The following is a 27,865-nucleotide window of genomic DNA, read 5'->3' as shown; positions in this document are numbered from 1 at the left end:
TGGCTTTTTGTGTTAAAAGAAAAATGTTGGCCCAAATGCCACAGAAAAATGTTTAAAGTACAGAAATCATAAGGGTGTTGACCAAATACCAGGGTTATGGGTAAAATGGCATTCCTGGACTATTAGCTTCAATCTTAAATCAGGGGAGTGATGTTTGGATTAGCTCACTCCCTGTCGCTGTGAAGTGGAGCTCCCAGCAGCCAACCCTGGGAAGTTCCCAGGCATGCTAAAACGACAATAATTCAGTATACATGATAGGCATCCATATTTATGCATGCAAAATAAACATCATTCACATAAAAGTACTATCACAAAACAATGCAAATAGTAAAGAAAATTCTGTTGTATTCAAAACAATCACTATTGATAAAAAAGTAGCTTGGACGTGGACACTTGTTTTGTGCTTGTTTTGTGCACGTGTGAAAGACAATTTATGCAAGATCCTACAACAGAATAATTTTGGAACTGCCTAGGAGGGCATGACCTGGCCAGTGTTGAGAGGTGTTTCTGGCATCTGGAAGGTAGAGACCAGGTTTGAACAGAAAGGGGATGTGGGACCATGCGGCAGTTTATCTAAGCTAGGGCTGAGGGTCTTACCTTCCTTTTTTTAGTCTACGGCAGGGGTGTCTAACCTGCGGCCCTCCAGCTGCTGCAGGACTACATCTCCCATAATGCTCTTTCAGCTAAGGGGCTGGCTAAGGAGTATGGGAGATGTAGCCCTGCAGCAGCTGGAGGGCCGCATGTTGGACACCCCTGGTCTACGGGATCAGCAAACAGATGGGGCAGAAGGACAGCCACACTTGGATTTGGCAGATTGGTTTTGTTGATTAGAGCTGGGAACAGGGAATAGTGCTAGCTAGGGGTACAGGGAACAGCAGTTTTATGGTTAGATGCATTATCTTGGGGGTGGGGGATAACCCTACGTGGTTTGGTGGCCTGTAAACCAAATCAAGGGGCACTGTTCAGACCCAATGTGTTGGTGAGAATGTTGGTGAGTACCGTTGGTACTCCCCAGAACAGCCCTGCTGTTTGAAGGGGAGGGCATAGACAGGTCTTTTTGCTGGCATACCTTCTCTTCCCCCCTCCTCTTTCAAGTTTCCAGTTTATTCTGAGATGCTAACAACAATCAATGGTGTTTATCTATATTCGTCGAAAGTTTACAATAAACAATGCAGTCAAATCAAAATCCACCCCTCAGCCTCTAAGTCTTTATTTTGTTAAATGGGTTGGTGGAAAAAAAGATGAACCAATTATCCTGGTTTTCTGGAGGCAGAGTGGCATATAGGGGGTGTATAAGGTATATTTGGGGGGCAGATGTGCATAACTGGGGGCAGAGCGGCAAATAAATGGAAATAAAAACAAAAAAAAATGTTCTCAATCATAGTTTTTATTTAATATATATATATCAATTAATATTTACTAGTAAAACTTTTTTCTATATGGTAGTCTTATATTTAGGCTTTTTCTTTTTTTCCTAAATTAATATGCACATTTTGGGATGTCATCTTATAATTGAGCAATACGGTATATTGTGTTTCTTACTTTTTGGGTTAATTAGGATCAGCGAACTTTAAATGTGCTTGTTTTGCCGCATGATAAAATCTAAGTTTATTTATTTATTTGGGGTGTTTTTCTGCTCAAAAGAATTTGAGATGTTGTTTTCTAATTTAATAACCCCCTCACTGTTTACTCAAAAAACCTTTTGCGAAAATCATCTAAAATTTATATTGTTGGCATTTTTCTTAACAATTGGTCTGGAAACATTCTGTTCCATTAAATTTATGAACTTTAACCATAACTCCATAGCATCGCTTTCCTCATTTATCCAATCTTTGTGGACTATTCTTTTGAATTATTTTCTTTAAAGGTCAGGGTTTTCAGATGAATAGTGTGTTGATAGAACATGGCGGACCTCGCCCATTTTAGCATGTATCTTTCACAATGAAGGAACATGGGAATCACCAAAGCCAGACCTGAGCAAGCTCTCCCCAAGCTGTTATTGGAAGGCAGTTCACATATATCTACTGATTGGCAGCTGCTTTCAAAGTTGAGTCATTCTGCAAGGTTATCAAGAAGGCCGTCACCCCATGTTATGGGTTTTCACATAACTGTTCATTCATTGTTAAAAATAAAAATTAAAAGACACTGGGCACAGTAGTTTAGGGCAGATTAACTGTCCCAAAACAAAAGACAGACATATAATAGGTACAGGAGAAATCAAAAGAGAGGAGAAAGAGACATCAAAAGACAACCACAATCACAGAGAATGAGCTTTTGTGTACCAATGCAAATATTGCATTTCTTGTGCAAATATAACCAGGCTTTATTCATAATATTAAAACAACACATTTACAGAAATAATAAAACATTAAAATGCCTAATTCCCTTGTTTGTTTAGTGATATATTACAATATGTAGATTAGTATGGTTGTTCCCAAGCCATTTGCAATAGCCATTGCTTGTAGATGTTTCGTTGAATAGATCTGAAGGTTTAAGAGTAAAATGAAACCCAATCCTTCAACAGGGTAAAACGTTAATTGGAACCTTTAAATTACTTAGCATCCAGATATATGATTATAATATAATGAAATAATGAAAACACTGGAGAAAATAATTTGAGGGTTTGGATGACTTCGTTTTTAATTACACCCTAAAGATGGGCAATGTCAGTTAAAAATACCAAAATTTTAAACTATAAGTAATGTTTTATAAGTTATGTTTTGAATAATCAGTATGGCCTGCAGAATTCTGGAGGATCAAACCTAATTATGAGTAAAGTAGAAAAACAGATAGACTGGTACATTATATTGTAATGATGATATGTAAAAATATATATATATATTTTTTTTATTTTTTTTAAAGCAAGTTTTAGCACATATGAGAAGATCTTAAGTCCCACAACATTTAGAAACTACTGCAAACCGGTCAGATGGTTTTTTTTTCTTTTTTTACTTGCATATAATATCTTTTTTTTTCTTGTGTAGAAAAAGGAGCACATCAGACATATGGACATAATATCACACAAAAAGAGTTATGTACTCAATAAACAAGAACAGGCCAAGGTCACATTTCCTCGCTTTGCTATCTATACAAAATGTAATGCAAAAGAGTACATTTTTTGTCTAACGGGTCTAAAGGGTATACGTACTCCTGTTATTCTGAATCATGTCATTGTCAGTATATAAATGATAAAAATTCTGCTCAATGGGGGTCAATCAAAACACTCACCTTTTCCTAACAACTAGAAAGGGGATTGATTTGTTTAGCCAGCAAAAGTTAATGGATTTGCTCAAGTAACAAAATATTTGGTAAACTTGTATTTCATGTAAAATTCAATTTCTCAGTGAACCCTTTAATTAAAATAAAAAACATATTTGTTTACCCTACTTTAACCCTTTGCTGGCTGTGATTTGTTCTTTCATGAGTTCAGGTTGTACCCAACTGACTCAATGGCTGTTGGGTATGAATCAGTTAAGTAACTTAGCTCCATTTGGTTGAGTTTGTTCTTCAGGCCGTTCGCCGGTCCCACGCAGGTCTGTGCACCTGTTACAATAGCACAGGTATTACATAACAAGCTGGCAATGCACACGAGTTTCATGATGACTGAAGGTGGAATAACATGACATGACCTTGCAGGCATAGGGTCAATTGAAACTCTGTATCGAAGTTACAAAGAGGTCACAGTCATTCACCTTCCAACCAAGAATATGTTTAACCGTTCCCAGAGATCTGCACCAAATGCCTTCCTCAACTCAGTGCTCACAATAGGCTAAAACATTTAGTTATGTTTGACATAATACTTATGCTTCTTTGTTTTTACATCTTAATGTGACTAGAAAAATATGCTCAATACACTATTGTATTGAACGTCCACGTAAAACCACTTAAGTAAATTAAATTAAGTAAAAATAATAAAATAAGTAAAGTAAAAATGGGATAAAAATAAGACACTATAAATTTTATCTTAATTAGTAAATTACATTTTAGAGAAAGAACAGCGCATTGTATATTGTTTTAAATAATACATTTAATAGAAATTTAGAGAACTTATTTTTGTATACAATTATGAATATAAATTAATAAGTGTTATCTAAAATTTAGAGACCTTGGCTTGACAAGTCCTCTAAACATTTCCTTCTTCTCCCATTATGCTTATACTCCAAATGTAAAATTATGGGTACTTATGTGCAGTCAATCAATGTGCAATCACACACATCTTATAATGTGCTCCACTTCACTTTCATTCAGATTAAAAATATCTAATGTATATTCCTAAATCCCTATATATACACCTAAATGTTACCCTACCACATATTATTTAAAATAACAAACACAACTCATTTTTAAGTTTTATTTCCATTTAGATTTTTAATACATGTCTTTTATGTTTCATAAAAATTATCAATTGCTTGATGTACCACTCTAAGAGAGTTATAAAAAAAACAAATTGGTTAACACAATATAATAGTAACAATGTCTTGCATCGCAGCCAAGCTTTCACCCGATAATTTGGCACATTATTTACATTATGCTGACACATTTGTCACGGGTTGCACTGCCTGTGCCACCTTGTACTATGACCAGCACTGAGTGGTAATATTTCATTTCAGCAATGATGAGGTTAACTACATAAAAGGGTCATTGCTGTGTTGCAAATTGTGTTTGCTAGTTACACTGTATAACTTAAATTGCATCTTTTTGTTGACAAAGGATGGCCTGACTGCCCCCTACATTCACTTTAACTGTTTGAGCACCGGGAGGCCAGGACAATTTTCATACTTTTGCTATAGGTGACAAGCTTATTAGCAGCTTACACTTGAAATAGGGAAACGTACGTAAGACAAGTTAGGCTATTCATAGATGCCTAGTTTAGAGCAAACTGGGCAGCACATGCTATAGTGGTAAAAATACCACAAAAATGAACTTATTTTCCCCTCCATGTTAGCAGAACATTTTTGTAGCATGCCGGTTATCTGATCCCACAATAGATCAGCTGGCAGCTTGCCGTCACTTTAACTTGTTTTGCTGCCTTCAGGATTTTTTTTACTCCAGGGACACTCCAGCCATCACATGTCCTTTAATTCCATTGCTGGGTGGCTCCTTTCATTTTTTTGTGAGGTAGCCCTGGTAAAATTTTTAAGAATACAATTTTAAAAAGGTGAATGTATTTAAAAACAAATATTCATAGTTTTACTGGTATATAAATCATAAACAACTAGTATAATGGGGGAAAATACCAAAAATATATTATAAGGAGAGCAGTCACAAGCGCCATAGCGAGATATTTTGCCTCTCACAAGATAGTGGAGCCCATCAAAAACATTCCCAAGAAGTTCTCTCCAGACTTTCCTGAAAACTCTGAATACAGGTTGAATACAAGTACTGCATTCAATCATGCAAGTCAATGGAGACAAGCTTACCTTCACAATGAGATAAATAAGAAATAAAACAAATTTTTTTAAAAAAACTTTTTTAAAAAAAAAAATAATTTGATTTTCCAGTGATGTCACCATCAGGGGAACCATCCAGTTCCAATAAAATGTAAAAAAAAAACCCCCAAAATCCTGAAAATATTTGAAAAGTCTATTGTTATGATCAAGTCCTAAAATTAGTGCTATATCTTAACAAAAATCTTGGTATGGAAAGCGTTAACTACTGGCATTTAAAATACTCGAGCGGTGTATAGTTTTCAAAAATGCATTATTTAATGGGGTAAATCGAAGTGGCCGGGTACAAATATAGGATACAGGACAGACTGACCAGATGACAAAATTCCAAAAATGCACAACTACCAAATGTGGCCCTTTAGTCCCCAAACAACCTGACAAACCTATGCATGGATGGTATCACTGTACTCAGGAGATGTTGCTTAACACAGTGACATATACCAGGAGCTGTAAATTCATACCTGAAGTGTGGAAAAAACACACAAAAAAATACTATCACAAAGTAGTACACGTCACAAATAGGACATGGAATTACCAGTTTTGAAAAAACGGTTTTGAAATAGCAAAATGCTACTTGTACTTATTGCGCTATAACTTGCAAAAAAAAAAAACAAAAAGACAAATATTGTAATCTACTTAGCATGTTTTTTGGTTAGATTTTGTACATGAGTAAAATATTTTTCCAATAAAATTCAGAAAAAGTCCAAATATTTTTCTGATGAAATTCAGAAGTCCTTTTTCCAATTTTCGCCATATTTTATATATTTTTTTTTTTTTACAGTAAAGTGACACTCACTGGCCACTTTATTAGGTACACCTGTTCAATTCCTTGTTAACATAAAAGCTAATCAGCCAATCACATGGCAGCAACTCAATGAATTAAGGCATGTAGATGTGGTCAAGACAACTTGCTGAAGTTCAAACCGAGCATCAGAATGGGGAAGAAAGGGGATTTAAGTGACATGGCATGGTGGTTGGTGCCAGACGGGCTGGTCTGAGTATTTCAGGAACTGCTGATCTACTGGTATTTTCACGCACGACCATCTCTAGGGTTTACAGAGAATGGCCCGAAAAAGAGAAAATATCCAGTGAGCAGCAGTTGTGTGGATGAAAATGCCTTGTTGATGTCAGGGGCCAGGGGAGAATGGGCAGACTGGTTTGAGATGGCAGAAAGGCAACAGTAACTCAAATAACCACTCGTTACAACCAAGGTGTGCAGAATACCATCTCTAAATGCACAACACATCAAACCTTGAAACAAATGGACTACAGAAGCAGAAGACCACACAGAGTGCCAATCTTGTCAGCTAAGAACAGGGAACTTAGGCTACAATTCACACAGGCTCACCAAAATTGGACAATGGAATACTGTAAGAACGTAGAACGTTGCCTGGTCTGATGAGTCTCGATTCCAGCTGCGACATTCAAATGGCAGGGTCAGAATGACAAACATGAAAGCATGGATCCATCCTGCTTTGTATCAACAGTTTAGGCTGGTGGTGGTGGTGTAATGGTGTGGGGGACATTTTCTTGACACACTTTGGGCCCCTTAGTACCAATTGAGCATCGTTTAAACGCGACAGCCGAGTATTGTTGCTGACCATGTCCATTCCTTTATGACCACAGTGTACCCATCATCTGATGGCTACTTCCAGCATGATAATGCGCCATGTCACAAAGCTCACATCATCTCAAACTGGTTTCTTGAACATGACAATGAGTTCACTGTACTCCAATGGTCACCAGATCTCAATCTAATAAAGCACCTTTGAGATTTGGTGGAAGGGGAGATTCGCAACATGGATGTGCAGCCGATAAATCTGCAGCAACGGCGTGATGCCATCATGTCCATATGGACCAAATGTCTCCAGCACCTTGTAGAAAGCATGCCACAAAGAATGAAGGCAGTTCTGAAGGCAAAAGGGGGTCCAACCTAGTACTAGCAAGGTGTAGCTAAAGACAACATTACCCTAACGGAAAATCAGTTTCCGCAGCGATATACCCATACACTGTGAATTTTCTGATCCCTGCAATTGTATGCTTGAATTTAAACCAATAGTGCCACATAGTGGTATTTGTAGATTAAACTTTTGTAGACTGTGAAACACGTGCCAAAATGTAATATAAATGTATTGCAGTTTAGAATTGTATATAAAGAGATCCCCTGGTTCCATTTTAATAAACATATTTAAAATCTAAAAGAAAATTAGCGGGGCTCTGAAATTCACTGTATTATAGATTTACACCTTGAAGTAACAAAGGTTCCTTTTAGAGATTCCCACAGCAGAATCATATATTGTGAAGTACTGTCTGAATGTTAAAATGAGAAGCCATAATCTAAACCTAGAGGGAAAGAGACCTAGATGCAATGCAAGTAAGTTTTACTTTACTGAGAGAATGATAGATAAGTGGAACAGCCTCCCAGAAGAAGTGGTAGAGGGTAATACAGCAAGGGAATCAGGTATGCATGGGATAGACATATGCAGGGACATTTTTAAAGTATATATAATAATAATAATATAATAATAATACTAAATAGCCCCCCTAGGTTTAACATTTGGCTCGAATGAATCATTCCAAAACAATGGCCCAAAACAGAAATAGTAACGGATAGTCAAGATACGCACACATACACTTTCCCTTACACATATCTGCCCATATACACACACTAGTGCACCTATGCACACACCTGCCCATACACACACATGTTCATGCTTGCCCTTACTCACAAACATCTTCCTTTTCTCCCTATCCTTTCTCTTCTCTCTTTATCTCCCCACTGTTTGCTGTCCTTGGTCCATGCACCAAATCACTAATTAGGCATACTACAGGGCTGCAAAAACTATGTTTTCCCTATGATAGCATACAAGTGCATGGAGAAAGGGAGCCCAGAGACGTGTCTCACCTAGTTTACTAGAAACCGTAAGTCTGGCATTGTTCCATGGCGGTGTTCTGGTACCTGACCAGACTTACACCTGACCATGTTTCACTAAACCCTGTACTTTCTGTTCTGCCTGCTGGAGCGACTACCCCTTCTTTTACAGATCCCATTAAACCAAGCAAGCAACCTGTGTACACACAAACTCCAGAGCATTAAATGACCATGGATGATGTAGGTGAAGGTATCAACTGCAGGTCCTGGGCATCACCTGTGCAGCAAAGGCCTCTCACAGCAATGCTTATGTAACAATACAGGAAGTTATTGCTAAACAGCAATAATTTAAAAAAGCGACTACTTCCTGGTTAGCTTTAACGTTACATTTACAGCCATTTTACATTTACTAGCAACAATGATTAACTAATTATGATTCCTAGGTAAAGTTTTAAAATGTTTTAAAAGTTTTAATACGTTACAGCTTATATAAAATACCTAGTTAAACTAAAACAGTTTATCACACTTATTGAGTAACTTTTACAGGATTTGTTGCAGTGTGTCTGGCGTTATCATCCATGCTGCAGATTTTTTTGACTTCATAGTAGCAATTTATCCATCCTAACACTAGATGGCACCATGTCTCAACAGAACTAGGCTAGCATTGTAAGAAGTGCATGTAAAACCAAATTTAAGTGTAAAAAGGTGCATGTAATGAAAATAATTTTCTTATACAGGAAAAAAGATGAAAGAAAATAGTGTAAGGTACTCCAAATAAATCTTGGCATGTGTTGTTGGGTATTAGTCAAATATATGTGTCTTCACTCGTTGCGTCATGCGAATGCACGAACGGCACAAGTCCCACGATATCATGAGAAATTCTCATAAGATATCCCAACCAGTTCATCAATGGTAACACTCGATATCAATAACTTTATAAATGGAGATAAGTAAAACACTATCATCAAACAATATCATACAGTAAAAGTAGAAGATGATACAAAAACAAATTTAAATCTACATTTAACTTAAAGCCACATTTTACAGTATTGGGGAACTGCCGTATTTTGTTTTGCTTTCTGTAGGTGTCATATTTGTATTTTCAGTTTCTCGCAATGTGCGCTGTGTAGCTTCTTATTTCTTGAAACTGAAGAGCAGGACTCTCCTAGTCAGATTTCAAACACTAAGCGAAGGTACTAGTCTGAGCCGACACGTAAAGCCAAATAACACACACCTGCCCATAAACGCACACACACACACACACACACATATACACGTACACTACCCTTACACACACACACATATACACGTACACTGCCCTTACACACACATATACACTGCCCTTACACACACATATATACACATACACTGCCCTTATGCACCAGCTAGCAAATACCTATACTGGTCTTACACACACACCGGCCCATACACACAGAAGCTTACAAACACATTCATACACATATAATGCCCTTATACCCCTTTCTCCCCATCTCTTACCTCTTCCACCATCCTTCATCCTTCTGCCTCCATCCTGCAGTGGGAGCGCGAGGTCTGTCACTTCAGTCCTTGCTTTACTACTCCCTCATCACTACGTGCCAGCTATTGCTGCAGAGCACAGGGATGACGTCATATCCCCGCGCTCTGCATTATTTGCCGGCGGATAGTGATTAGGGAGCAGTAAAGTGACAGACCTTGCGCTCCCTAATATTGGGATTGCAATCTCCCAGCTAGTCTGCAGGCTGCAGCTGCTGATCGGGCTGCTGTGCGTAAGGGATAGGCGGGACAGAGACCCAAAATCGGGACTGTCCCGCCTAAAGCGGGACAGTTTGGGAGGCATGGTAGAATCTAGTAAGACATTTTTTCATTAGCTTTCGTAGATGTTGCCCAATAACTTGCAAACAACATAAAAATATTGGGTATTTCTAAACTCAGGGGGATAGAGTGGCAGCATATCTCGGGGGGGCACATCTTGGGGGCAGAGTGGCAGCATATCTCGGGGGGGCAGAGTGGCAGCATATCTGTTCTACTAAGTGTTTTTTTTTTACTTAGAACATTTTTTCTTTACAAAAGCACCTAACTTTTTAGGGTGCGTCTATATTCGGGTTGGCCTATAATCGAGCCAATACGGTATAGCAGGGGCTGATATTAAAGAAACTGAGCAGTTCAGCTGTTATTTTACTTCAAATAGATAAGTACATATTATGTAGTTAAAAATGCATGTCTAACATATATATATATATATACATATATATATACACACACCTGTGTGTGTGTGATCTGATGTGCTTCATAGTGGGTCCCTGAATGGCAGAAATAAAATGGTCACCCTACTCCAGAAGGATATAGATATGTTGGAGAAAGTTCACAAAAGGGCTACTAAAATGGTTCATGGATTACAGGATAAAAGTTACCAGGACAGGTTAAAGGATCTTAACATAAATAGCCTGGAAGAAAGACGTGACAGGGGGGATATGATAGAAACATTTAAATACTTAAAGGGAATCAACAAGATAAAGGAAGACAGTTTATTTAAAAGGAGAAATACAACCACAACAAGAGGACATAACCATAAACTAGAGTGGTGTCACGGACTGGGTCCAAGCAGATGACTGAAAGGACCCAGCGCGCCCGATGTTTGTATGCAGGACATAGTTTGGACAGGGCCTGGTTGCAGGGTGACCGCACTCACCCAGGTGTTGAGCGCCTAGGGTTGTGCAGCCAAACACCAGCGCCCTGATATGGCAGCGGATGAAGTCCAGAATGAAGTGAAGATATATCCTGCAGGCACCCTGGAGCAGGCATGAAGCATATCACTTGAATCACGTGCAGGATGCTGCAGGCTGGGAGTATGGAAACTAAGCAAAGGATATAGCAGAAACATAACAAGCAAGGGACAGGGAGACCAGGCACAAAATATAACCAGACAAGATATACATGTTACAGAGCACTACAGTGAACAAGACAAGGAATAAACATAACTAGACAAGATATACATGATACAGGGCACAACAGTGAACCCGACAAGGAATAAACATTACTAGACAAGATATACATGATACAGGGCACAACAAAGGACAGGGAAGAAGGCAAGGAACACAGGGGAAGGAGTGAGGAGCCGGAATCCTCGGACGCTTTTCCTTTAAGCAAGGATAGGCCATATTAACTAGGACATGGGGAGAGGAGAGAGGAACCAGAATCCTCAGATGATACAAGGAAGAAGGGCAAAGAAACATAAGATACAAACAAACATGAATACAGAAACTAGCCTAAGACTGTTTGATAACTATTGGAGATTCCGTCACATGATATGGCCATAGTATGCTTAGCCCACCACTACGCCAAAGTACTCCAATGACGGTGGGTCCTAACGCTAATCCCTGCTGACAGTGGTACGAAACAAACCAAACATGTAAACCAAACACATAGCACTGAGACATACCTTAGACTGAAGACTGAGACAAACAGAACACATAGGTGGATGCATGGAATAGCCTTCCAGCAGAAGTGGTAGATGTTAATACAGTAAAGACATTTAAGCAAGCATGGGATAGGCATAAGGCCAAGCTAGATATAGGATAAGGCCAGGTACTAAGGAAAGTATTCAGAAGTTGGGCAGACTGGATGGGCCTAATGGTTCTTATCTGCCCTCACTTTCTATGTTTCTATTGTAGCATACTTAAAGGAGGATGGGGCAGATCCAGTTCTGGATAAAAAATAATAATGGCAACTCTCACCCTATTTCTACGTGTATTTTCCTGTGAACAGAAATGGAAGGTTTAGGTCCCAAAAGGGAGCCAGAGAGATTGGTGTTCTTCAAGTCACTCTGTGTTATTGTAAAACAGCTGCTGTGATGATGAAAAACTGGAAAGGTGGATATTATTATACATTATTATACATGATAGCCTCCTCATACTTATTGTACTCTGGGCATACTCATCATTTTGTAGTGTTCTTTATCTAGTCTGAAAACAATTGCGGCCATCTCACCTAGCACCCACATGATGACCTAGTTCTACCCAGCAGCAACTAGGACTTGTTTTAAAGGGATGATGTACACTAATGTACAGTGAAGATATAAGGGAATGTACAGTCAAGTCTTCCATGATAAGGTACATCAGCAACAACAAAGGGGGTTAAGTGTCATACGAAAGGAAAACTTTTTTTGTGTTGAGACTGCCCTTGGTGCTGGTTTTCGGATCTAATTCCAGGTGGAGTAGAGTTTCCTTCCACGTGGTCCATGGAACTGAGAAAACAGCTGTATCGACAATGATTTTAAGTGATAGGACTTGAATTCTACCTGTAATGATACTTCCTAACATAAAACTGTTCAGGCACCTAACATCCTGATAAGGTGGAGGTGAAATGAAAAGGCCAGAGTAACCTGTAAAGAAAATCGCAATGTTCTCTGGACAGTACTGAGCTAGAAAAGATCATATTTCCCTCTGTTCTGCTTTTATTCAGGGTACAAAAACCCCAGCCTCTAATTATTTTGGCATCTATCATACCGTTTTATTTAAACCAATAAAAATATAAAATATAGATAATATACCGATCAGCCATAACATTATGGCCACCTGCCTTATATTGTGTAAATCAACCTTTGTCACCAAAACAGCCCTGACCTGTCGAGGCATGGACCAGTAGACCTCTGAGGGTGTGCTGTGGTATCTGCACCAAGACGTTAGCAGCAGATCCTTTAAGTCCTGTAAGTTGTGAGGTGGAACCTCCATGGATGCATCCTGGTGCCATGTGTTCTCCAAGTAAGCGACGCAGACGCAACCAGCCATCCAAGTGATGTAAAAGAAAACGTGATTCATCAGACCAGGCCACCTTCTTCCATTGCTCCGTAGTCCAGTTCTTATGCTCACATGCCCATTGTAGGCGTTTTTGACAGTGAACAGGGGTCAGCATGGGCACCCTGACTGTGGCTACAGAGCCACAAAAGCAACAAACTGCAATGCACTGTGTGTTCTGACACCTTTCTATCAGAACCAGCATTAACTGAGCTACAGTAGCTTGTATGTTGGATTTGACCACACAGGCCAGACTTCCCCCCATCATGTGCATCAGTGAGCCTTGGCTGCCCATGACCCTGTTGCTGGTTCACCACTCCTCCTTCCTTGGACCACTTTTGATGGGTACTGACCCCTGCAGACCGGGAACATCCCACAAGAGCTGCAGTTTTCGAGATGCTCTGACCCAGTTGTCTAGCCATCACCATACCTGGGAACTCTCCGGGTTTGACCTAGAGATTGCCGGTTGATCACTGCTCCTCCGGTTCTCCTCGGGGTCGCAGGAGCGGGGTCTTGACACGCCCCGCTCCCAGACCATTTTTTCATTTACATGGGGGTGTTCCCCCCATAAGACAGCGGGACCGCCCACCGACATCAGCGGGACAGCCCAGTCCTTGTCGCATCCCGCAAGGGAAGGCTCCGGGTAGCCAGAGCCAAGAAGTTCCCAGGTATGGCCATCACAATTTGGCCCTTGTCAAAATCACTCATTTTTCCTGCTTCTAACACATCAACTTTGAGGATAAAATTTTCACTTCACTTGCTGTCTGATATATCCCACCCACTGAAAGGTACCATGATAACAACATTATCAGTGTTATTCACTTCACCTGTCAGTGGCCATGATGTTATCGGTGTTTAATTTCTGTCCATCACCCAGCCTATGTATTTAAATGTCACAAGTCCATGGGTCCGAAAGAAAATTACAGTTTTTTTGCATTATATGTTTTCAGACAACTCCATATTAGCCATTTGTATGTGCTGTAGTTCTGTTATCTTAGCTCTATCAACTAGACAAACATTCTGTCTCCTTATCAAACTGTTAATGGTGAACAGAGAATAGCTCAGTCTTATTTGCCAATCCTGACACTGTGACTAAAGAATGTCTATGAAGTAAAGGACTTTAATAGCACTGCCATAAAGAATCAGATCAGTGTGGTGTTTGGGGAAGGAAAGTCACCCAAAATATTATGACTGACAACAATGGCGGCCTCCATGTCTGCAGATCCAGGAAGTTTATTGAAACAAAAAACATAAAACCAGGTTTTTGTCAATTCCTATATTACTGCAGACAGTATTGTATATTATACTCAAGGGGAATATATTGTTTGCCACGTGACTTCACATTTTAATAAACTTTATTTACTTTACTTATGTTTATACATTTAGACTCACTATGCTGCCATGGAGGGAAAGCATTGATTGCCTGACCCTCTGGAGCATCAGACAAGGTGCATGCCTCCTACAGCTAGCCACCAGGCTACTATTGCCATTTTAAAGAGGCAAGGAAGTGGCCAATATAACACAAGGTAGAAGAGCGGGGCAGCAGCATTTTGGATTCAGATGGTCAGTGTATAATTATATATATATATATATAGAGAGAGAGAGAGAGAGAGCAAAGAAAATATACAAGAAGGAAAATGTGACTAAAAGGGACTGATGACAATCAGGACCAGATATCTGCTTTCACTGGGGACACAACATTTGCAGCGTGCAGGGCAGCAAGGATTTTATGCAACCATGCAATAAACATTTTGGTGTGAATGTGGGGTGATGGATGGCGGTTGGAACACAAGTTAGTAATTTAAGCCTTGAGATGGGTGTAGAAATGGAGGAGGTGAAAGGTCACAATCCTACTGTAGTTTATTCAAGCACCAAATAAACGGAGCACTTCCAACGAACATTACACGCTGTTTGATTACCGAATGAAGAATTACTGCAGTCTCTCCGCTACTCAGACTTTGAGGCTGGGAGTGCCGGTGTATCAGTTGCATTATATTACGGCGGACGTCATCAATTCACAGTTTTTAGGTAGCACACGTAGATACGCCCATGTTAATCCAGTAACCAGCATAGAGTGTAGCCTCCCGGCACTCGCCTGAGGAATGCTTTCACACGCCTACCTTCAGTGCAAAACGTTCGGCTGACATCACAACCGCCGTGACGTAAGGCCAAGTGGGCGTATTGCGAACGGCTTCGAACTCCCCCTACTGTGCCCCTCCCTCTCATGCGCGCCCCCGTCCCCTATGCTGTAGGCGGGAGTGCGCATCGCGGAGGTTGCTGGCGGCTGGGGCCGGACACGCAGCGGGGGTGTCAACGGCAAACTAAACCTTCCCGATAGGGCAATGCTAACGTGGGGATAGTAGCCCATGGATTCGTGGAGGGACTGCGGGCTTGTTCGCTGGGTCTGGCAGCAGTTGGTAAGTACTTACTTCCCCCTTGCCGCTCCCTAACGCATGATACCTGGGTAAGCTCAGCAGGAAAGCCCGGGGACCCAGAATAGGCCTCAGTCTGAGTTTGTATTTTGTAACTTTTTCTCTCTTTACTATTACGTCAGAATTTCGTTTTTTTGGTGAGGGCCACATGTAATGCAGGCAGTAATTAACCATGGTACGTAATATTGACTGGATATGTGAAATTCCTGTTTTTTGAGAGTTGTAGAAGTTTTGTGAGATCTCAGTGAGAAATGTCTGGCTATTAAACACGGTCCTTTATTTTATATAAGTGACTTCCCATTGATACTTTCATTGTGTGTGGATTTTGTTCATTATTAAACTGATCGACAGGGAGTATTTGCAATGTGTTGTCATAGCAATTATCTTAATATCTTAAATCTTAATATATTAATATTTAGCTACTAAAAACATGGGGCAAATTGGCAATTGTATAGCCAAATTCTGAATTTTTTTTAAATATCCATCAATCGTTAGCTGTAAGTAATCCATTTAAAATTAACACTATGATTGCCAGACTATCCCTATGATATTGGTCTCTAGTACCAAATTTATTTATGATTTTAACCATATTTATGTGAATGATTTGCTGCCTTTTGCCATCATTGTGATCTTGGTTGGTTGTGCCATTTTGGCTAATTATACCCGGGCATCACCCTTTGTATTGGTTTCATGGTTTTCTCTTGGTTGTTAAATATATATCTGATGGAGGGTGTTCCTGGTTTTTTTTGTAGATGTTCCTATCTTTGGTGATTTGACATCTTGCTTTAATTATTACACAGCATCAGTAATGTCTGTGGTTAAGGGAAAATAATATGTATGTAGACATTAAGTGCTTTAGCTGAATATTTTCATAGCATCTACCAGCTAGAAAAAAGCTGTGTTAACTTAACCCCGGAATAGGGTTAAGTGGTATGTTGGCAAGATAGACAGGCATATTGGTTTTGTTGTAGGCAGAGGGGGGTAATGTTCATTTATGGTGCAGCTAAATCCTCTTATTCTTGAAAGAAAGAAAAGAAAAAAAAAAACCACACTGCTCTTTGCGGATTGTTGATATATTTAACACTCGAAGCTGCTGTATTCATGGATTGCCAGGTAGAGCAACATTTTAAGCAGGTTACGCAGAGTTTCCTGAAAGGACAAACGGAAATGTTACTCACACGTAGAAGTTCTTTCGTAGAGATTTCCACACCTTGTGTGTTCCTGCGGAGGCTCTTCCTCCCACCGTCACGTCACGGGATGGGACAGCGGGTGTTTTCACGCTCGGGTCATTGGCCCAGCTACTCAAACAGAACCTCCAGGAAGAGGACCAAAGAAAACCGGTTTCACGGGAACATCGTAGTTTTTGTTGTTTTAATATGATTAATTTCGTAGAAGATGCATTAAGTCCAAAACATCTAACTAATTTGTGACGTGCCATCAATTTACGTTAATTAAGTAATGATGTGGAATATCATCTGTGTATCACTAGACTTTAAAATGCCTTTGCTGTATACGTGTGATGATGCTTTTCCTCATTTGATTTGACCTATAAATACATTTTCACTGGTTGAATGGAATTTTGGTTTCAATTTGTATGTTTTTTTTTAAAAAATTCAAGTATTGTTGTTTATACAAGGTATTGCTGATGTGTTATGGATACATTTAATCACAGAAACCACAGACGTGCATACAGCAGTGGATGGAGGGTCCACATTCTTCTGTCTGTTGCCTGGAGGACCTTGGGATTCTCCCAGAATATTAGCTTCATACATGCAGGGCATGGATTACTGTTAGGTCCGCTGAAAACAAATTCCCGCTACAGAAAGACGCTGGCGTTCATCTTGTATTTTCCATTAACTTGTAAATAACTCCAAGGCAAATGGCATGAAATTAATTCAGGCAACTCCTGAACAATGATGATTAATCAGAATGGGCTGTCGCCTTCCCAGAGACGTCGCCCCACCTCGTATTGTAGCTCTCAGTTCTGTCATTGCTCACAACCCAACAAATCTCAAAACTAATGGTGTGTTTCAGGAGAGATGAGAGAAACTGATTCAGACTCTCCATGCATGACTTACATGAACACTTTAAGCACAATCTCCTTTTCCAACATTTTGTTGATGGTTCTAAATGTAACAGCTTCTTGTATGGTTTGATTTATTAAAATTAGCTACAGGTCGTACTTAGTGTGAGTATGAGATTGAGTTGAGATAACGTGGCGACCGTCTGGCTGAGCCGACCAATAACCCAATAGTAAGCATGTAATAAATTCATGAGAATGAACGAAGGTATGATGCCTGCTTCCATGCTACATACTGTACATCAGGTTTTTCTTCTAATCCATATATGTTTATTTAAGTCTGTAAAGCTGTATTTAGTGTGCTAGACTGTGAGGAGTAGGATATGGCCAATGTGACGGGTCCGCTTTAACTTGTTTTCGTTGCCATTACAATAGGAAAAGCATACTTAGACATGCATTTGTTTGCTCAGTTTGATAGATGGATACAAGACAGATTCCTCCAGACAGACTGGAAACACTGTACTGAGTGCTGAACAATAGGACTGTAATGAAGTGCATATGGTGATCTCTGAATGATGCAACGTATGACAGCAGTGAACAGTAGTAAGATACAGTATCTTATTAATGGTTGGGCTGTGTGCTGCTATTGACATTTGAATTGTTTTGATCTTTGTGTTTCTAGATTGTCAGAATGTATTTGCAGAACAGTCTAGTGGGCTGATCTATGAAGAAGCATAGCGACTGTAGTAAGAGCTGCCTTTCATTTCAGTTGGGGTGCTATCCCGACACTGATTGGCTCTGGAGCTGCAGCTTGTCCTAAAGGAGAAATTGTTTTTTTACAGGAAATTATAAAATTCTTATTAAAGTACTAAGTGCTTTAATAAACATTCTGTATTGGACAGCTTACCACCCCTTTAAAGGAATGCAGTTATCACCAAACTGTAAAAAAAATAAAATATAATAATAATTAAAGACCCCAAATCCCTGTGACCAGAATAGTGTTTCTATATGAAACCATTCAAAGCTATGCCAATGCTGGATCTGATATCCTTTGAATTACGCACTCAGTTTTATGGTCGATGAAAGCTATATTCATTAGAGCGCTCCTCTGTAATTGTGTTTGTGGTAATGATTTAACAAAGTGCTCTCTGCTGCAGCAAATGTTTTTTGGGGCAAGTTTTGGATGTTAGATACTAACAGGTTATCATCCTTTGCTTGTTGTACCAGCAGGAATAAAATAGTCTTGTATTCATCTTATGTAGGGTCTTGGCATGGAAGCATTCTCCTGCAATGACCAGCTGTTTGTACAGCAGATTAAGAGACTATCCGCTTAGTCTGTCCTAAATCATGACTGGAGTTTTAGTCATGACCATAAAAAAATATATAACTGTATAGCAGGGACAGGAATGGGCTGTTTGATGCAGAAGCCAAATGTGGAGTAGCATACATATTATCTGATCGCTTTGGATTTTCCCACTTTCTAGAAAGTATTTGTGTTTTTAAATTCATTTTTTAATCTAAAAGGGGGTCTCAGTCTCTTTAGTTTGATCAGTACATTAACAATTGGGCAAATATATTAATGCTCTATGTAATAAACACTTCATAGTGAAAACATTAATCCATTAAACTACGTTAATACGTTAAATTATTAGTAAATCAAGTTAATAGATAAATATTACATTGCTAAATAAATTCTAACTACCATATGCTTACACACCCTAACACCATACTCCTAGGCACACACATGCTATCACCATACACTCTTACACTATATACACTAACACCATACTCATACACATGTACACACTATTCAACAACATACACTAATACACACACACACACTGACTCTGGCAAGATATATACACACGTGCACTGGCTCCGGCAGATTATTTCCTTACCTTCCTTGGAGGTCTTGCATTGTCTGAATGTACATGCGAGTTCTTTTTGTGAACTGCACCCTGCCTGTGGAGGAACAGAGATTCCTGGTTCCAGACCAGCGTGTGACTAGTGCTTTCTCTGAACTGAAGAAAATAAACAAAAAGTGTAATATATGCCTCTGGCCATTGAACCTTGTAAATGTATCTGCTAGTTTCCATAGTAGCAAAGTAAAAGTCCCTGCAGGCTGACTGATGATCGAATGTTGTTGTTAACCCTCAAAGGGTTAATGGGTAGTAATCTTTCAGAATTAAAATGGCTGCTCCTCCAATTGTGTCATAGGTTTCTAACACACTTTTTATTATTTAAACATTACACAGGTTTGTTGATTGTCCTGAACTGTAAAATGAAAGCTTTAAAGGGACAATTTGCTGTCCTTGACATCCCCACTGAAGAATGCATATTAACCCCATAAGGACCAGGGTTATTTTACAATATTTTCCAAAAACAACCAGACAATTCTCATGTCTTCATTCATCTGTGATTTCCCTCTAACTCGTATAGTGCACCCCCCCCCCAGATTTCTATATATTTTTTCTATATATATATTCTAAGTCAGGCACACGTTGGTATGGACGCTGCGCACTTGCATACCTGGGACATGAAAGGAAATAATAATAATTGTGTGGTATGTCAGTGTTACACTGTCACAAGAGACCCCCAAATCATGCAAATGCTAATCAAGTGTGCATAGAGATTTCAGAGTTTTTTTTACAGTTGAACCAGGAAGGCACACATCATCCTTTGGAGGTCAACTAAACATCAAAATAACTATATATAAACTATATATTCCACAAAGCCAGAAGACTTCAAATACAACCCGCTTATCTCTCTAAGTGGATGGCAAGAACCACACATCTAACAGGAACACAGGTTCTTTTTTTTCTTTCTTTCTTTCTACCTTTTCTCATTTCTTGCACGTATGAAGATGAGCATTGGGATTTCCTTTTTTACACACATGGCATGGTTTTTGCTGGATTTCCTGGGTTTTGGCTAAATTTTTAAATAAAATCATAAAGACGATGTGGGAAGGGATCTTTAAGATGTTAGAGGGACTTTTTGAGCGCGATATTAATAGATCCCCCAGAAGTGGCTTTCCTTCATCTGAATTTCCCACCCCTAAAAAGATTTGAAAAAAAGATCCTATTCCATGTTTTAACCGCTGTTAAATTATCAATTGCAAAAAATTGGAAGTCCTCGGAAGTCAATCCTTGGGCAAAAACTAAAGCACAAATAATACATCAATGTAAAATGGAAAGAGGGATCGACCATAATATAAAAGGGAACAACGCCAGATATAAGGAGTGGGGAAACTGGATAAGCAAATTAGAAATTACTTAACGATATTAAAAAATCAATTATTGGTCTTCGATAAAAGGATACCATTGTGTGTTGAGCCAAAAACGCTGGGGTAGATTTCACTAAGAAATAATACTTAAAATAAATATAACAGACTGAATCAATCATAATGAGATCAGCCTTACCTATCAAGATGTATACAATTGTTTACCTTTTTTTGTTGTTTTTTTTCTTTTGCTTGCTTTGTTTGTTTTATTTGTCTGTTTTGTGCTTTTTTTTACTATACAATAGAATGTATTTGTATACGTATTTAATAAAAAAAAATGTAGCAATCTCTTCATAGACGGGGTTAATGCTGCACAATCACTCTCAATCGCACTTATGGGGGGGCCAAAGAAACAGCGCTTTTAGGGGGTATTTCTTGCTGTTGCTGGTCTGCCTGGACCTCCTTTGTGAGGACATGGGGGAAATATTATATTGAAGCACTAGGTATGTCGTTGGTCTTCAAGGTACATTTTCTGATGACGTACGTGGTTGTCTCTTCAAATGCAAGACACTCAAATTAAAACATTTTGTGGTATTTTGGGTCAACTGAACTGGTGTGGGGACCATTTTCATAGTAAAATATTAGGGGGGGGGGTGTGTTTTCCCCAAAAAATATTTTCTTTCTTTTAAGCACGCATGTAAAAATGCTGAAGCATTTGCAAAGAAGGGGTTGATCTATATTGGTTTGCCTCTTTCTATAGGTATATCTACATTTAGACATGGTATGTAAATCACTTGCGTGGATCCTAACTTTCTTTATGAATCTGGCCAGCCCTGCAGTTTGAGGTTCCAGACTGTGTGCCTCTGCAAGGGACCGATTAGCTACGTGGTCTGCCCTGGCATGGCTTCTTATAAGGGAGGTTGCTGGCAATCTATATACATATATCTATATATCTATATACACATACATACATACATACATACATACACATCAAATGCGAATACCTTGTCAGAGTCCCTTCCAATACAGAAATTGTGTATTGGCTGCAACAGGTCTCGATGGTGTGGACTTTAGGCCAAGGGAAGCTGTTTTCAGGTTAATGTGGCACATAAGTTGCATGCTGGTGCAATCTGTGTATTGCTTGTGTTTCAGTGCTTATTACTGGGAGGTGAGTCCAAATGTCTTGTTTGTAGCAGGCAGTTTTACTTAAGTATACCGCCTGCATACGTGCTGTAGCGCATTGATAGCTCAGGACATAAATTGGAGCCCCTTGGAGTTTGCTCATCATGTAGTGCACTGTAGCATCCTTATAGTGAGTCTAACATATTATATATATATATATATGTTATGTTTTTTTTTGTTTTGTTTTTTTTTTATGCTTTAGTTTTTTTATATTATATATATATATATATATATATATATATATATATATATATGTGTGTGTGTGTGGAATTTGGAAGAGAATAATTAAGATGACCCCCAAAATGTTTCTGCTACTCTGGGTTTTAAAATCTATGATGTTATATACTCAGCCCGTCGCTGGTTTCTTCATTGGGTTGAACAGACATGTTTCCCAACTCGTGTTACTTTGCAATATATTACAAATGTCATGTTTTGTAACACTGCAACGTGTTGTGACATAGTGTGAGAGTAACTGACAAGCTGAACCAAAAAGTGACATTATATTTCTACTTTACCCTCCTACACACAAGGAGAAAATGAATTAAGACTGGCTTTAGCCTTTTTTGCTGTCAGCCACAATCCCTTTTTTCCTTTCTGTTTTCCTTTCTTCCAGTTGATGTAAATGAATCATTAAAATTGTATCATTTAACCGTTTCAATATTGGCTAAACAAACCACAGCATGGCAATATAGATCACCTGCACTAAATAATGTTTAACCCCTTAAGGACCAGACTGTTTTTTTATTTTCTGTACCCTTCGGGGCCAAGGCTGTTTCAACACCTTTGTGGTGCACGTGTTTAGATGTAATTTTCTCCTCACCCATTTAGTGAACCCACACAAGTTTATATATATATTTATATATATATATATTCTTCAGGACAAGAAGGGCTTTCTTCAGATACCTTTTTTGAAATATGCCTAATGTTTTTTTTGTTTGTTTGTTTGTTTTTTTAACTTTTTCATGCCTGTTATGGGGCAGTAATTACAAGTAGTGATTTGCTATTTCAAAACCATTTTTTTACAAATCTGGTCATTCTGCCCCCACGTGCTGTTTCGGGTATCTTTAAAGCCGGCCAATGCAATTTAACCCATCAAACTATATATTTATTTTTGTATTTTTTATCACACAAATTGTTCTTCAGGTGTGAATTTACATATGTCACTGTTGTTTGAGAGGTAAAAGGCCACATTTGGGAAGTGCGCCCACCCCTGTCTTTGAACCAGACCACTTCAATTTACCCCATCAGACCATTCATTTTAGTTTTTTTTAAGTAGACATTTCTTGGGTATTAGAAATGCTTTCATTTTTACTCTTTCCATGTCAAGACTTTTGAAAAGATACAGTGTTAACTTGGTTATTTCTTTCTCAACTTGGTTATCTTTTTAAAGCACGCGCCGCCATCTTGCGAGCAGCAAAGCCTCTCGCAGTGGCGGAGCGGTCACAGCGCATCCTGGGGTGAGGCATTTCAGCGACACCATTGAAGTCACCGTTGAAGAGTTTAAGAGGCGACCAACAATCGCCTCCTAAACTTTTTTAAAACAGGCGTGTACAGTGTATGGCGGAGGTTGATGCCTCGGGGAGGGCCAGACATGGCCCCCGATGCCGATTTCGGTGTTGCTGAATGCCTCAAGATCGTAGATTATAGATCACTTTCTAAGCTTGTTTAATGAAATGACGTCATTGGTCGTTAACTGAGCATTTTTGCGTGACATGGCCCGTCACTGGACGTTAAGGGGTTAATTGCTATATTTTTGCTACATTTCGAAACTAATACAATCCTTTCAAAAATGTAAATATTTTCAACAAATGTATATTGATAGTGATGACATCGTGAATTGAACAAACATTTCCCCTCTGTAAAAGTCCATTTCAGGTGTCGCTTCTTTTAAATTGATTGTGGTGGGTTTCTATACACAGATGCTAATCTTGTGCAGCTCTGGTTGATACTTTGAATACGTTGTAGTAAGTAGTATGGATATTCATAGAGGAGGTGCTCTGTGGGTAACTTAAATTATTGTTTTTTTAATGCAAATAGTTCTCTTATTGGTAACTAATTTGAAAGTTAAAAAAAAACACACAACACAGTGCAGCTCACAATCAAGAGAAGGAGGTTAACTGAAACACCACCTATACCTCAAGTGGAATCAACATATTGAAAAATACTAAAACAATTGTATCAGTCCTCAGTAAACCACAATGACATTTGGAAATGGCAGTTTAGGGAAATAATAAAAATCTAGAAGTATATATGACAGTATAAAAACCACTTTTAATAAAATCGCAACTGTCAGTCTAAGAAACCACAGGGCCCTTGTGGCTAGACTCAGTTGCTTAATTACCACAAAAATACCGTATTTGCTCGATTATAAGACGAGGTTTTTTCCAGAGCAAATGCTCTGAAAAATACCCCTCGTCTTATAATCGGGGTCGTCTTCTAATCAGACCCCAAAAAATGGCTGGGGCCATGCTGCTTACCGGTCGCGAGCAGCGTCTCTTCCGTTAGAAGCAGGAGGACAGGAAGCTTGTAGCTTCCTCACAGAACTCTATCTCCCCCTCCCTCCTCTGTGGGCGGGGCCAGAGAAGTTGCTGGTACAGCCGGTCCCCTGCAGAAGTCTTCGAGTGAGAGATCTGCAGTTCAGGTAAGGGGGTGGGGGAGGGTTTTTGGGTAAGTATGTGTGATTAATGTGTGAAGTATGTGTGATTAATGGAATGAATGAGTATTTAAATGTTTGTGAGTGTGTGTTTGTGTGTGATAGCATGGATGTGTAAGGGGGGTGGGGGTTGTAGCATGGCATAGGGAGGCTGTAATCCCACTACTATCATCCCCAGGTTCCAGCATGTACTGGCTGCCTTGGCTTGATAGGAGTGTGATTGCTGTTAGCAGCAATCACACTCCTATCAAGCCAAGGCAGCCAGTACATGCTGGGTTAAAAGGCATATCATGGGGCTGAGTGGCATATAGGGGGTTAAAATGCATTTCTGGACCTCCAGAAATGCATTTTAACCCCCTATATGCCACTCAGCCCCATGATATGCATATATACCTCCAGAAATGCATTTTAACCCCCTATATGCCACTCAGCCCCATGATATGCCTTTTAACCCCCTATATGCCAGAGTGGCATATAGGGGTATAAGGCATATCATGGGGCAGAGTGGCAAATAGGGGGGGTATAAAGCATTTCTGGGGGCAGATTGGCATAACTGGGGGGGGGGCAGGTTGGCAAATAAAAGGAAATTTAAAAAATATATTTACATGAATTAATATTTACTGGTAAAACTTTTTTTTCCTAGAGGGTCGTCTTATATTCAGGCTTTTTGTTTTTTTCCTAAATTAATATTTTGATTTTGGGGGGTCGTCTTATAATCGGGGTCGTCTTATAATCGAGCAAATACGGTAATAAACAGGAAAAAAAAAAGAAATACCAAAAAATATATAGTAAAACATATGATAATATAACACTCCTGATCAATATTGGTACACGGTTCAGGCTTAATGAGTATAAAGTCCCATATAAGAAAAACCTATAAAAAAATTGTATCCAACTAAAAAAAAAAAAAAAAAAAAAATTGTCCTGTAACATGAATTTGTTTCAGCACTGAATACTTCAAAACATCGTGCTGATGGTAAAATTTCTGTAGAAAGATGTCCTCAAACATTCAATATGGTATGGATCCCTTGGAGTAGGCAGTAAGCACTATGTCTTTATAGAATCACTGGCCGGTGCCTTATTTGGTAAAACAGATGCTCTTTTTCTTAACGGATCATGAAAAGATGGTACACTGTACCGCTCACCATCTGATGTTAGACCGGATTTTTGTCGCTAGCAGATCTTTTCCAGTACAACGCTCCAACTGGGAGATATGGCTCTGGATGGAAGGTAGCCTCTCACACAGGCGAGCGCACTGGCAATCACCGGCGTCTGACGTAATAGTCAGATGATATCCGTCAGTTGTTAACTGTATGTAGGACGTTCCGGCCGAAATCGCAAACACAGACCAACTCAGTGATGGTATTCGCTGGGTGTTCGCATGGATTCCACAGTCAATCAGCATACAGGCAAAAAGTGTGCAAATAGTGCCTCCCACACTTCCACAGTTGCTGCCGACTTAGCGGCCAGTATCTGAACAGTGTGGCCCGTTCATCTGGCCCGTCATTGGACGTTAAGGGGTTAATTGCTATATTTTTGCTACATTTGGAAACTAATACAATACTTTCAAAAATTTAAATGTTTTCGACAGATGTATATTGATAGTGATGACATCGTGAATTGAACAAACATTTCCCCTCTGTAAAAGTCCATTTCAGGTGTCGCTTCTTTTAAATTGATTGTGGTGGGTTTCTACACACAGATGCTAATCTTGTGCAGCTCTGGTTGATACTTTGAATACGTTGTAGTAAGTAGTATGGATATTCATAGAGGAGGTGCTCTGTGGGTAAATTAAATTATTGTTTTTTTAATGCAAATAGTTATCTTATTGGTAACTAATTTGAAAGTATTATTATACTTGCGTACAATATTCATCTTTAGTTATTTATTTATTTTTTACCTACTCCTTAAGGGTTGCGACCCGCCAAACCACAGCGAAACACGAACAGTTTATGTGGCAAACAGATTCCCCCAGCATGGTCATTACATTCCGCAAAAGTTTGCAGACAACAGGATTATTTCATCTAAAGTAAGTACGCTACTTTGTTTTGTTTTGGGGTTTTCTCTCACAAAAAGCAGTGCACATAAAAAAAAAAAAAAAAAGATTTTTTATTACATTTTATTTTATTATAAAATGACTAATAAAATAACGTCTAATTGCACGTAATACTGTTCTGCTAATCGATGAATAGTGAAGGGAATAAAGTATTACAGCCTGCCTTTCTGCCCCGTTCTTCCCTTACAGGTAGAAATGTGACCAGGTTAAAATTGGCATTTGTGGAGATTAAGATTAAGGCTGAAGATTTAGTAAAAGTCTTAGTAAAAGATAATTAGTGTGATGCATGCGTAATCGCTCTGTTCTATAAGCCACGATCCGTATAAATGGAGTGGCTGTATTTATCGCACTTAATTGCCATGATATTTTATGCACACTTGTTGATGTTCCCAGGATTTTTTTTCCAGGGCTTCCATAATTTCTCACACGTTTCGCTGCTTTGACATGTTATTCGTTGGCATGTTGCGATGTCACAGTTTTTTCACACATCTCATTTGTGTTACATTTATGAAACAATAAGGAATGTTAATTTTCTTTTTTGCTACCTTCAATGTTTTTTTTTCTAACAGTAACTGTTAATTATGTATATATTTATATCGTTAAATAATGTGTATAGCAGCAACAGGGATGTGTTTATCCACACACATACATCAACCTGTCAGAGTATGTCCATGCATTTTCTTTTTATTGTTAGTATTACAACAATGCATGCAAGGGGGTGATCACTTTTTCAAAGCAGAAAAACCTTAAGTTGTTATCCTAGCAGTAATGAATGGGAGTGGTGCTTTTTTGAGCTTTCTTTTATGACATGTTGGCGGCACTACTGAAACTATTCTACTCAAACTTTCAAAGCAGACTCTACTGTTCTGGTCGAAACCAAAGGTATAAATGTCAGAGCAAACTAACAGAAACCAAATTCAATACTGACAACTCTTTGTATTTCCTCCCCCTCTCTCTCTCTCTTCCTCCCCCTCTCTCTCGCTCTTTCCTCCCCCTCTCTCTCTCTTTCCTCCCCCTCTCTCTCTCTTTCCTCCCCCCTCTCTCTCTCTTTCCTTCCCCTCTCTCTCTCTTTCCTCCCCCTCTCTCTTCTCTTCCTCCCCCTCGTCTTTCTCTTTCCTCCCCCTCTCTTTCTCTTTCTCCCCCTCCTTTCTCTTTCTCCCCCTCTCTTCTCTTTCCTCCCCTCTCTTTCT

At 39.1% G+C, this 27,865-nt stretch overlaps 1 protein-coding gene across 4 annotated transcripts in view; it reads left to right on the top strand.

Moving 5' to 3' along the window:
* Positions 1 to 15,366: 15,366 nt before the first annotated feature.
* ATP11B (ATPase phospholipid transporting 11B (putative)) overlaps positions 15,367 to 27,865 on the top strand; it is a 46,262-nt gene continuing 33,763 nt past the window's right edge. For all 4 annotated transcript variants that reach the window (XM_053459224.1, XM_053459225.1, XM_053459223.1 and 1 more), the window contains exons 1-2: positions 15,367 to 15,529; positions 26,532 to 26,648. In XM_053459224.1, the coding sequence (XP_053315199.1) occupies positions 15,479 to 15,529; positions 26,532 to 26,648 (168 nt within the window). In that variant the 5' untranslated portion in view covers positions 15,367 to 15,478. The remainder of the gene's footprint in view (positions 15,530 to 26,531; positions 26,649 to 27,865) is intronic.

Source organism: Spea bombifrons, chromosome 3 (assembly GCF_027358695.1).
Source record: "Spea bombifrons isolate aSpeBom1 chromosome 3, aSpeBom1.2.pri, whole genome shotgun sequence".
NCBI classification, from domain to species: domain Eukaryota; kingdom Metazoa; phylum Chordata; class Amphibia; order Anura; family Pelobatidae; genus Spea; species Spea bombifrons.
The sequence above is the reverse complement of the archived record's forward strand: the minus strand, read 5'-3'. Positions and strand labels throughout refer to the sequence as shown.